Raw genomic sequence first — 12,753 nt, 5'->3', positions numbered from 1 at the left:
CAGCGCTAAATCCTCCCTTTCAAAGCCGAGATGAGTGTATTGCAAAGGCACATTTCTCAAATTATAAGTATATATATATAAATACTAATAAACACTAATGACTTTATTTTGAAATGACATGTTTGTAACCCACAAGAAAGAGTGCATTTCTCTTAACGCCTTTAGACACGTATTTGTTCTGCTGGGCACATTTTTTGGGGACTCTTTTCCCACATAAGAACAACATGGAAAATGTTTTTGGGGGGTTATTTCATGTTTTTAGTTGTTATAGTGGATGCCAGGATAGTATGGCTGTAACGTTTTTTTTTGGGGGGGGGGGGGTGACACATGGATGAATACATTTGTACTTAAACTTAAAAACTTCCACACACACACAATATGTAGAATTTTTTGGGGGGGTCATCGTAGCGGTGACAAGGACCCTACTGAGTGGTGTATATACTTTCTTCCACCAGGGGGCGTTTTGGGCAGGTCCACAAGTGCATCGAGAATTCAACTGGCCTAACGTTGGCCGCCAAGATCATCAAGGCCAGGAGCCAGAAGGAAAAGGTAGAATACACAGATACGAGTGGATTCTCCACTCCAGTGACATAAACAACGATCGTGATCGATTTGATTTGATGATTTGAGGATGTGGTGAGGAACGAGATCCAGGTGATGAACCAGCTCAATCACTGCAACCTCATCCAGCTGTACGCGGCCTTTGAGTCTCGTTATGACATCATCCTGGTCATGGAGTAGTAAGTCTGAGGACCTTTTCCCGTTGTCCCGCACATGTTGGGCGGAATGACGCTGAAAGTGCTCGTTGTTCTCTCCGCGCCTCAGTGTCGAGGGGGGCGAGCTTTTTGATCGCATCATTGACGAGAATTGCAACCTGACTGAGTTTGACACCGTGCTGTTCATACGGCAAATTTGTGAGGGATTGCAATATATGCACAGAATGTACATCCTCCATCTCGACCTCAAGGTAAGCCTTTCAAATCATTTGCTCCTTTTGTAGCTTCTCGTTGGCAAAATGCGATTTTGCCGCGTTGGCCGTTATTTGATTTGTACCAGGCTATATTTTGACGCCTTATGTTTCATGCTTTCTCTCCTTTTTCTTCATTTTCAGCCAGAGAACATTCTTTGTGTTAGCAGAGCCACAAACAAGATAAAAATTATTGATTTTGGTCTCGCCCGGAGGTAAAATCTCTTTCCAAAGATCTTTCATCTTTTTTTTTTCTTCTTTTTTTTTTGTGCACAGCTTTTGCCAAAGGTTTTACAATGTGCGACTCCAACAGGTATAAACCTCGAGAGAAGCTGAAGGTCAACTTTGGAACGCCTGAATTTTTGGCCCCTGAAGTCATCAATTATGAGTTTGTTTCATTCCCTACTGACATGTGGAGCCTTGGGGTTATCACTTACATGCTGTGAGTTTCCAGCATTTCCTTTTCTTAAAACCCTCTTAAGGAAAATGTCCGTTTTTTTTGGTGCTTTTTATTAATATTAATATCAAATATAAAGCATATGAAAAAAAATCACTGAGTGAGCTGAAATTGCACCCAATTGTCCAAAACATGTTGAAGTTCAAAACGTCACCGTCCAAAATTTCAAAAATTATTATTGTCATTATTATATGTGAGAAACCATTTTTTTATATTACACATGAGTAAAAATGTCCAAATTTTGGCCCATTGACTCACATTGTAAATCATAATTTTTCATATTTTTTCATGCACTGTACACCTGATGTGTTACTTAATTTATCCCTTCACTGCGGCATCAACTAAATGTAGAATTGTATTTGATTTTTTCTACTTTAGAGTCATAAAAGCCATAATACGTGCACACGCGTATGAGTGTATGTGCGCGTGTGCGTGAATATTCCAATTTGAATATATATATATATATATATATATATATATATATATATATATATATATATATATATATATATATATATATATATATATATATATATGCAGATGATAATTAGTTGTGCTCTTATGACAATATTGCTTTTATGTCCTTGTCCAGAGAGGGCATAAAAACAAATAAATAAATACAAACTATATATGTTTGGATAGGTCTGATGCCACTGAACATTTTGAATGGTCGTAAGTAAAAACTATTCAGAAATGACTTAGATATCGCACTTCCAATAGTAAGCCAAATTTGGGCTCATTTTACTTATGTGTCGTAAATTTAAAAAAAATGACGTTAACAGGAAGTTCTTCTTCCAAACTCCAGCTTTCTTTTCTCTCCTTGTTCCATTCAGACTTAGCGGCTTGTCTCCGTTCCTCGGTGACGATGACAACGAGACTCTAAACAACATTCTGGCCTGTCAGTGGAACTTTGAGGAAGAAGAATTTACTGATGTTTCGAAAGAGGCCAAAGATTTCATCACACGTTTGCTGGTAAAGAGCAAAAACTGGAGGATGAGCGCTACAGAATCTCTCAGACACCCCTGGCTGTCAGACCAAAGTCTGCACTATAAGTTGCATGTGAAGGTGAGAGGCGATGACTGCCATTTTTTTTCAATAGCATGCAATTGTTTGCACACACATAAAAAAGATGTCCACATTGTTTAGATGTTAACCAGCACTTAGACAGTACCTCTGGATTGTTTAAAAAAAGAGTGTACTCTGATTTCAATGTCAAACGTCATCAATGTATGTGTTCCTCTTAATTTGTACTCACTTTCCCTTTTTTGAATTTGATTTGCATGTTAAACGCCATCAATTCATTCGATTTGAAAGTTTTTAGTTGTATAAATAATGGATTTGTGCCGTCTCTGTATCCACATCCGAAAACGACACGAATAGCACGTTTCTGTAGACGAAAGATGCGTTCCTTGTAGGTTTTGCCTAAGATTGATTGAATCAGATCATTTTTGCGAGTCACTGTGATTCAAAGAGCATCGTGGCACGCGAGCCGCCATATTGGCACGTGTTAGCATATTGTAGCGTTGTTGAAGGACCACCAGGGGTGTTAGTCAATGAACTCAGTTTATTATTGACAGTGTGACTGTTAGTTGACCAAAAATACCAGCCAAGTCATTGTAGTCCAATACGAGCCCATAAGAGCACTTGGAAGGTACGCAAGCCGAATGTCGATATTTTGGACAAGCACACGAGGTCGCACGACAGCTCAAATTTACCTCTGAAACATCTGATGGGAGGATTTTAGCTGGCTTCGTCTTGCGGGGTGCCGAGTTCCCCAAATAAAAACATGCAATGAAAATTAAACAAAATCTTGGCCCATTGACATTTGATTGTTGGTATTGTCGCCTCCGTGCTGCTTTAAAGACACACGACGTGTGCCTGCACAGCACGTGAGTTGAATTGAACCTTCCAGTATTCAAATTGAAAGGCGTGGCCCTCTCGTTGCAGAAAAACAAGTGTCACGCCACACGACCACCCTCTCCACAGTGCTAGACAGGTGAGGTCGTTTCCTGCTCTCCCACACCGCTCACTGACTGATTTTTTTTTTTAAGGTATCGTCTTGTGACGAACCAGGATTTAATTTTCCTTTTCAGAAACACCGCAAGGCCGCCAGCATGCCTTTTGACAACGGAGGGCCCTCGAGCCCAACACTGGACCAATGCAGCTGTACATGTATGGCTAAACCGAATATCTACTTTCTGATCATCCCCACATGAGCTCGTCGGAGCAGCTGATCTGTTGTAGAGTGAGTTGATCGAGGCCAGCACAAGAAATTGCAGATACAAATGGTTGGCTGTCCTGTAGATTATAATTGCAAAGACAGACTCCGCATATGCAGTACGTGCCCCTCCACCACTAAACAGATGGCTTGGGTCAAATTAAACCGCAACACACATATATATATATATATATATTCTGAAAAGGCGTTGAAAATGCTTTGCAATGATGTATCGATTGTGAAAATATTTGCTTCATATTTGGTAAAGATATGTCAATTTAAAGCTCAGGAAAAGGTGATGAAATGTGCACCTTAGCAACGCTAAGCTATGTAATGCTAGCAGTCCCAAGAAATAAATGAAATTAACACCACATAACATGATCTTTAATCCCAAATTTCCATACAGATAAACTTGAAATTCATGTTCATGTTCCAAATGTTATCATCGAGTAATTCTGACCAATCACAAACAGCCTTTCAGCGTTAGCCTAGCAACAAGGATGTTTTGTTTACTCCACGAGGGTTTGCATTACGGCCTCTTGTTGGTTCATAATGATGTCATTTTAAATGAACCTCAAACCTTCATTTGAACCCACACATGATGTCCTTCCCTTGTGTTTGCGCACGGCAGCAGCGTTTAGTTTTGCTGATTTCTGGTCTTGTCACTGCATCCTTTCAAGAAAAACTTTTTCAAGGCATTGAAGTAAGAATAAAATGACCAGATTCCCCGGTTTAAAGAGGACAGTTTTGAGCCTTGGGTTCGAGTCCCAGCGTGAAAGTGGACTGATGATTGAATGTTTTAGATTCCATCACGTTAAGCAAAACAATGTTTGATTGGTTTCTTGCATGCATGGCACTTTTTGGTTTTTCCAACCTTTAGCAAAAACGTGTTGAATGCAACGACTGTAATCAACTTTCATACGTTTGAGAATACACGTAACTTTCTTTCTTTTTATGTACAAGTCTTATGAAAAAAGTGTAACATAAAAACACGTAGATGTTGTTGAACACATTGTTGTAATTTTGTATATGATATATGTATTGCACAAAAATCGTAATTTGTCGACAATTAGCTTGCCTGCTCCCGATAGCGATCCCGCTCGTACCCGCCGCCGCCACATGTTGCTCTTCGTTTTCTTGCCGCTGGCTGCCCTTTTGTTTTGACAGTTTGGAATAGGTTGACCCCTCACCTTCCATGAAGGCATAACAAATACGACACAATACTACCTATGAACGTTTCATGTTTATGGCTGGTGTTGATTTTGACGTTTCGTTTATTTACTTGTTTAACACCAGCCTGTACTTGAAGTGCATGATTTCTCTCGTTTCTGCACATTTAGTGAGTTAGTTTGGTAAAATGGTGAGCCAACGTCGGAGTGGAGAATGTCACAATCTTGTTAAGATTGTAGTCAGTAGAGATGAGCCTCGTTCTTGTTATTCCATCTTTTGGCACATCCCAACTCCTTGGTCATATGCGGTCTCTTACTCTTTTCATGTTTTGGTTGCCTTCTTCATATTCTTGACCATTGTGTCTTTATGTGATGGACTGTTTGTCACAATTGTTTGCAGTTCTCATTTGGAACTGAAAAGCTTTGCAATTTTGAATAAGAGTCGGCCATTTTATGTTAAAATTCTTTTGTGTAATTATATTAATGAATATAAAACATGTATAAATAAAGCACAAAATAAAGTACACTGTAGTGTAGTGTTGTGTATTGAAACGGAAATATAGATACAAAAAAAAATCTGTGGGGGCCGGGGGCTTACAATGACATCAAATTCTTGGGGATGAAGAACAAGGAAGAAGATGAAAAGGCAAAGAGAGGTGAGAAATACCGACAAAGAATTGTGTCTACATTGAACAGCAACATCTGGAAACACTCTTGAAAAAAATAGTGGCAGAAGGAACATATTTGAAATATTTAAAGCTAAAATGGACAGTTAACCTTGCATCAATAAAAAAAAAAAAAAGTCTCATGTAATTTGAACTCCTTCCTACAGTTGGCGCTGTCACTGGAAGTCTCAATGTTCGAAGAGACTCGCAATGTTCTCTACTGCTGACTCCTTCCATTGGTTCACTCGCAGCCACTTCCTGTTTGGCTGTGTTTTGATTCACATTTCACTGACGGACGCCGAGAAGGAAGTCTTCGGTTGAAACAGTGTAAACGAAACAAAACCGTTTGTGGTGGTCGCGTAGCTGGTAAGAACCCACCCGATTGAAGATGTCTCAGCGTTGCGAAACTCAAGTCATTTGCGTCGGTGTAATGGAAGACGACAAGAAGGAAAGGAAAGTGGCTCTCATCACCGGCATCACTGGACAGGTACGGTCAAGCCTTCGTGTTACTTTCCTACAACGCCAGCAGCGTTTAGAGTGCCGTGAAAACAGCCAATGTCGGTTTTACTGCTGCAAAGTCCAAGATCCCTTACAACGTGAGAGAGACCGACTTTGTGCTAGAAGTTCAATGAAGCTACACGGGCTGTATAGATCGGTCACTTTTCAGCGTCATCGTCATATTTCTTGGACATCATCATCATCATCATAATTGGAGCTTGGTCGTCTGAAATGTCAAAATGCACCAAGAATGAAAAACGAACAAACTAAAAGTGTCTCACTCAAATGATGTCAATGCAAGAGGTTAGTGTAGCAATGTAATGTTCTGCGTTGACAGTCTGTGATGCCTTTTTAAACAAATATTTAAAGTTGATTTATTATTATTAGCAGTTTCTGCTTTTATTTCAAATGAAGTGGAGGATTTATTTCTGAGAACAGATCTGTACTATGATCCAAAGACACTTTATGTTGTTATTATTTTTATGTACACAAATGTTTATTTCCAATTCAGTTAGTTATATATTATACGTTTTTTTAAATCCCCAAATAGTACTGAGGTACCACTGCAATTGGAGTTCCAAAGTTTAAACCAGACAATGATGACACAGCACCGTCCGCCTTGCCGCCCATCCTGAGAACCACTTCTTTAGAATACCAAATGAATAAAATGCGGATGACCGATGAGGCTCTAGCGCCCCCTAGGCCTGGCGTAGCGCCATCCCTGCCCGACGGTGTCAATGAAAAGAGACAGCAAGTATTTCGGTGACAGAGCAAGCCAGAAACGACAAAGGTGCGATAGAAATGAAGTTTTGATTTCGAATTGACCACTGGAGGGCGCTGCAGCTGCACACATGGAAAACAACCCGGCCGTTTTAACTGCTTTTAAGATTGTAACATGACAACGGCGATATGTGGCAATTAGAATTTTAATCGTGATGTTGCCCTTAGGGTTATTTCCTTACTGTCACTGCAGGAACTTTATGCAGGAGACAGCCATGCATCTGGATAGAGCATCTGAAGAAATGACTTGCTGGGCCATGAGGTCACAGTGGCCATAAATTGCTCGATCCCGCCATAAATTTGAAGGTGGCACGCTGCTTTGTCGGAATACCGTTTGACTCGGCTGTCGGCGCCAAGTCATGGGGTGAGAGGGTGTGAGTTATGAGAGACCACCTGAACGCCAAGGAACAGCGAGGGCTTGTGGCCCATTGGACTGTTTGGTGATGGGGGTGGGGGGGGGGGGGGGGTTATGAAGAGGACAGGTTCCTCGGCTCTGCTGGTGTGCTCCACTGCCATCTGATCCTCCAAGGCCTTTTTGTTCTTCATTTGCTGGAATTCGATGAGGTCCCTCGATGCATTCGCCGTTTTGCAACAGAGAGCGCCGTCTTACAAGTGCCAGAAATAATAGTCATAAAAGTACGAATCCGTGCGCACGAGCCCTCCGTCCCTCGCAGCGGCGGTTGATGGCTCCTTCAAGGCTGATTCATCAGCAGCATGTCTGACATTAGTTTGGCGATGTTGAAACGGTAAGAAAGTGAAACCGCTTGTGTCGTCGGTGGCGGGAAGATGAATTATGTTGGTGAACAATTAATGATGTTGCTCTCCTTACATGAGATCTTTGAAGAGTTCATGTAACAGTTTAAATTATTTCGAACACAATTATGGCCGATCTAAAATTAAAGTGGCTCTTGGTAGTTAATCGGTCCAAGTTTAAAATTAGGTTAGGATTACAAAAATGTGAAGAGAAGAGAAGAGACGGAAAAGGACAATTTCTCGACAATTTCTCGACAATTTCTCGACAATTTCTCGACAATTTCTCGACAATTTCTCGACAATTTCTCGATACTTGTGAACAATAAGGCTTCGTCACGTTACGGACTTATCTGACTTGTTATTCAATCAAGCTCATGCAGTTGTTTTGGTTTTGTTCGTCCATCAGTAGTTAGCGGAGTACTTTTTGTTCAGGATTGTAAAAAAGTAACAAAAAACAGATGGCGTCATTATGATTGCAAAAGGCAAGCAAGCATCTTATTGATGATTTCAATTTTGAAAATAAATCGATTTTTTTGTGGATTGTGTTAATTATAAGAAAACTTCCTTTCGCCTTTGCAGGTTTTATTGCTGACAGCTTGCACTTGAGGTTGAAGGGAAAAAAAGAAGCTTTTTACAAAGACAATCTCATGTAAGGACTTTTTTTTATTTTTTCGTACGTTCGCTGTCAAACTTGAAGGCACCGTTACAGCTTGGATGTATTTTTCTTTTCCACCACAGGACGTTTTGCTGATTAAAATTCAACTTCAATAATTGCAGATCAAAGTTATAGAATTAGAAAAAGAGTGATATTTTGTCACATTGAAGTTTATTTGTTTACCAGCAGGTGGTACCAAACTTCCAGTATTGTATTCTGATTGATCCAAAACACCCACGTCACATTAATAGTTTCTTCGTCTTCTTTTTTTTTTGCTTTGAAACAGGAGATTAATGTTTATAGTTGTTTTATTAGTTTTTACTTCTGCGCCACATTTTCACACATTGTGTGATTTAATGTGCAATTATTTTCTTCAAGGTCTCCTTCTCATGTGCAGTATTTTTAATAAACAAATTAATCTGTATTACAATAAACAATATCACACTTATCATACGTAAACATTTTGTTGTTTTATAGTTTTTTTTACGATGAAATAAAGGCTTTTGATAGTTTAAGAAATAAAAAAACATGACTACTAAAAAAAAAAATTTTTTTTGTCATATTTTTACTGTTTGATAAAATCCTTGCCACTGGCATTAACCTGAATTTTTTTTTTATCCCAGTCTTCAGAATTACAAAGTTGCTCCTCAAATAAAGTCATTGATTCGCAAAACTGCTCCTCTAAGAAAAACAATTATTTCGAGCCTTGCATTACAAAAGGGGGGGAAAAAAAGTGTCAAGGTGCACAACGAGTCGGAGTGGATTTTGTTGAACTGTGTCAGGTTTGCCTGGAGTGTCTCGTGTGTTGGCGTGGCCGCTCCTTTCTCCGAGCCAATGGTCAACTCTCCATAACAGGAAAGAGTGAGGTGAGGCCAAGGTTTACGAACTGCAGCGGCTTTCAAGGAGCTTCTTGTTTTGAAACGGGGCTGCAGCTCTTCAGGCATTTTTTCCATGTCGGTCTGGCATGGAACGCTTTGACCGTCCCTGGCACACGGCGAGGAAAACATGACACCGGCGGGAGCTCTCAATGCTAAATGTGAGAGCTAAGGGGGCGTGGCTACCTGGGCCCTTCTTCTCATCTGCTTTATTTTACGGATAAAGCGTTATCAACCACTTAAAAAAAATAATAATAATAAAATAATAATAATAATAAAAAAATAATAAAAAAAATAATAAAAATAATAATAATAAAAAATAAAAAATAATAAAAAAATAATAATAATAAAAAAAAAATCAACCACTTCCACCAGATTGTTCGCGGTGCAGATGCAGAACTTGTAGCGCAATTAGGAAGAAAATATTTTTATTTCCTGTATTTTAGGACGTTAAAGATGAAACATTGACTTCTCTGAATCAGTGAATCTCAATTGTTGGGTCCTCGCTTTACGATCAGACTGACGGGACATTTTGAGGTTACAGATGGCATAAAGAAAAAAACGCTTTCAGCGAGCGCAGTTCGCGTGTTTCATTGCAATGTTTTGTGTTTTTGTTGATCAAAAAAATTACTGTAATTTAGTCTTTACTGCTGCAATGTCGTAAATTAGTGCGAGGCCAAGTCACATTCTGACTTGCATACACATTTGGAGAATTAGAGCAATGCTCTAAATGATGAAAAAGACTTATTAGCAGGAGGAATCCCTTTTTTGCATATTTGTCATCAACATGTGAACCAACAGTAGCAGTAAGAAAAACTCAATAGAAAACGTTCATTGTCTTCCCTGAAGTGATTTTTCCTTTTTCGAACTTTCAGCTTCACACAAAATAGACATTTTGTCAGTCAGTCGCAAACAAGTTAGTAGTTAGTTTGTGTGTTTTCAGCGGGCTGGACCGTTGACTAACGTTCCTTCAACCTTTCTCCCGATGCACCGGCCTTCTGCCTTCTGTTACTTCCCGGACCTGCGCAGGAAGTCCGGGTCTGGCCCGCGCAAGATGCGTACGTGCACGTATGCGAGTGGGATTGAGGAATAAATGGCACGCGTGACTGCCTGAAAATGTTCCCCGGAGTTGCCGAACGTGCGGTTGGAAAGTCAGAGGATGGAAAAAAAGACGACGAGCTGAATGGATGACGGGAACGCGACGAGGTTCGCCGTTTCACAAACAAATCCACGCGTCCAATTAAATAACATCCATCCTACGTGGGCCCGCCATGCAATATCTTTGCATTACTGTTGACGTTTTCAGCATGGGTTCCGTTGCAACTCGGTTAAAGGGTGGTCTGAATGTTTTTCAGCGAGAGACAGTGGGGGGGGGTCTCGTCGCCCATCGGTTATGAGGGACCCGCCAGGACACGACGGGCGCGGCGTGTATGAACGAGTCTTTTGATTTGTCATCTTGTCATTTATAGGATGGGTCTTACCTGGCGGAGTTTCTGCTCTCCAAAGGATACCAGGTACGAAAGAAAGACCAATCCGTCCATCCATCCATTTTTCTGAACTACTTAGTTACACTTGGTTCATTTGGTGACTTTATTCATTTATTTTGAAAGTCCCCAATCAGCGATTGAGTTGTTTAGGCAAATGTTGGATGTGATCTGGCAAACCAGTCCGCAATCCCGTGTGTCGTTGCGGACGCAAAGACGTGACATCACAGACATCCAAGTGGTTTATTGTGTTGCACAAAAATGACACAATAAATGAGAGAAATGCATTCCTGGTATCTCATCCCCTGACATCAGAGCTTCTCAATGTTTTATTTATTTATTTATGAAGCTGCTCAGAGTTGAGCGCAGCTCGTATCGTGGCTAACGTCCGTTTTCAACGTATCGTCTGCATCTTCAGGTTCATGGCATTTTGAGGCGGTCCAGTTCCTTCAACACCGGACGCATTGAACATCTTTACCAGAACCCTCAGACACATACTGAAGGCAGTAAGTGTCTTTTTTTCTACACTTTGTTCTTATAATATGAATAAGAATTAAACAACCACAAGGACGTTGTAAAGCGTCTGTTCACGTATAAATTGTGAATTATTTTCCATGCTTGAAGTTCCCTTTGTGACATAGGACAGTTAAGTCGGACAAATGCGACATTTTACCTTTTAGAAAATAAAATAAGAGCCATTTTGAAATGAACTGTTCAACCTGGTAGAATTTCCTCAGATATTCGGTGCATCCGCTTATTGTATTTGTTACTTTGTTTTGTCAGATATGAAACTGCACTATGGCGACCTGACGGATAGCACGTGTCTGGTGAAGATCATAAATGAAGTCAAACCAACGGAGGTCTACAACCTGGGCGCTCAGAGTCATGTCAAGGTCTTCGCCTTTCTTTTCCCTGGCAGCTCGCGTTCAAATTTGCCTCCGTAATTGCTGTCATCGACTATTATTTGGCATTTTGACCAGCAAGTGCAGGAAATGTCATGTAAAAAGAGGAACAGAGCCAAGTGGGAGAATTCAGCACTCTTGCCAATGACACACAGACGGGAAGGCAGGCAGACAGGCAGGCAGACAGGCAGACAGGCAGGCAGGCAGGCAGGCAGGCAGGCAGGCAGGCAGGCAGACAGGCAGGCAGGCAGACAGACAGGCAGGCAGGCAGGCAGGCAGGCAGACAGACAGACAGGCAGACAGGCAGGCAGACAGACAGGCAGGCAGGCAGGCAGGCAGACAGACAGGCAGACAGGCAGGCAGGCAGGCAGGCAGGCAGGCAGGCAGGCAGGCAGACAGGCAGGCAGGCAGACAGACAGGCAGGCAGGCAGGCAGACAGACAGACAGGCAGACAGGCAGGCAGACAGACAGGCAGGCAGGCAGGCAGACAGACAGACAGACATGCAGACAGACAGGCAGACAGACAGACAGGCAGGCAGACAGACAGGCAGGCAGACAGACAGACAGACATGCAGGCAGGCAGACAGACAGGCAGGCAGACAGACAGGCAGGCAGACAGGCAGGCAGGCAGACAGGCAGGCAGACAGACAGGCAGGCAGGCAGACAGGCAGGCAGACAGACACACAGACAGGCAGGCAGACAGACAGGCAAGCAGACAGACAGGCAGACAGACAGGCAGGCAGACAGGCAGACAGACAGACAGGCAGACAGGCAGGCAGACAGGCAGGCAGGCAGACAGACACACAGACAGGCAGGCAGACAGACAGGCAGACAGGCAAGCAGACAGACAGGCAGACAGACAGGCAGGCAGACAGGCAGACAGGCAGGCAGACAGGCAGGCAGACAGACAGGCAGACAGACAGACAGGCAGGCAGACAGGCAAGCAGACAGACAGACAGGCAGACAGACAGACAGGCAGGCAGACAGACACACAGACAGGCAGGCAGACAGACAGACAGACAGGCAGGCAGACAGGCAACAATTCCACAAGCAACTTTACGGAAAATGCGACCTGCCCGTTAACATCTGATCTTCTTTTGCCAATACTGAGAGGGGACTCCGCCGCTGTAGGTGGCGCTATACACCATAAAGATCCAACAGTAATTTAAAAGACGAAGAAGAGCAGGAAGCGACTGCGCCGTGCGATGACGTCGTCTGAGTTTGCGTTTGTATTTCTTGATCAATCGTAGCGTTTCTTTGCAGTTTTCCATCTAAAAAGCATGAATATCCGCTTCTTTAATTAATTCCAAAAAGATTTCTGTTTCGTCGT

The 12,753-nt window shown here is 42.0% G+C and overlaps 2 protein-coding genes across 8 annotated transcripts in view; both read left to right on the top strand.

Annotated features, from left to right (window-relative positions):
- The window catches only part of mylk4b (myosin light chain kinase family, member 4b), a 28,382-nt gene extending 23,047 nt beyond the window's left edge, over window positions 1-5,335 (top strand). For all 7 annotated transcript variants that reach the window (XM_086088508.1, XM_086088510.1, XM_086088509.1 and 4 more), the window contains 8 exons: window positions 456-549; window positions 631-740; window positions 826-967; window positions 1,112-1,182; window positions 1,281-1,409; window positions 2,258-2,489; window positions 3,372-3,420; window positions 3,518-5,335. In XM_086088508.1, coding sequence (XP_085944634.1) covers window positions 456-549; window positions 631-740; window positions 826-967; window positions 1,112-1,182; window positions 1,281-1,409; window positions 2,258-2,489; window positions 3,372-3,416 — 823 coding nt within the window. In that variant the 3' untranslated portion in view covers window positions 3,417-3,420; window positions 3,518-5,335. The remainder of the gene's footprint in view (window positions 1-455; window positions 550-630; window positions 741-825; window positions 968-1,111; window positions 1,183-1,280; window positions 1,410-2,257; window positions 2,490-3,371; window positions 3,421-3,517) is intronic.
- A 413-nt stretch (window positions 5,336-5,748) lies between these two features.
- gmds (GDP-mannose 4,6-dehydratase) overlaps window positions 5,749-12,753 on the top strand; it is a 73,952-nt gene continuing 66,947 nt past the window's right edge. The window contains exons 1-4 of the mRNA XM_086089151.1: window positions 5,749-5,963; window positions 10,507-10,551; window positions 10,940-11,027; window positions 11,305-11,414. Of these exons, the coding sequence (XP_085945277.1) occupies window positions 5,865-5,963; window positions 10,507-10,551; window positions 10,940-11,027; window positions 11,305-11,414 (342 nt within the window). The 5' untranslated portion in view covers window positions 5,749-5,864. The remainder of the gene's footprint in view (window positions 5,964-10,506; window positions 10,552-10,939; window positions 11,028-11,304; window positions 11,415-12,753) is intronic.

This window comes from Leptonotus elevatus, chromosome 11 (assembly GCF_054856555.1).
Source record: "Leptonotus elevatus isolate MCC_2025b chromosome 11, RoL_Lele_1.0, whole genome shotgun sequence".
In the NCBI taxonomy this organism is placed as follows: Eukaryota; Metazoa; Chordata; class Actinopteri; order Syngnathiformes; family Syngnathidae; genus Leptonotus; species Leptonotus elevatus.
The sequence above is the reverse complement of the archived record's forward strand: the minus strand, read 5'-3'. Positions and strand labels throughout refer to the sequence as shown.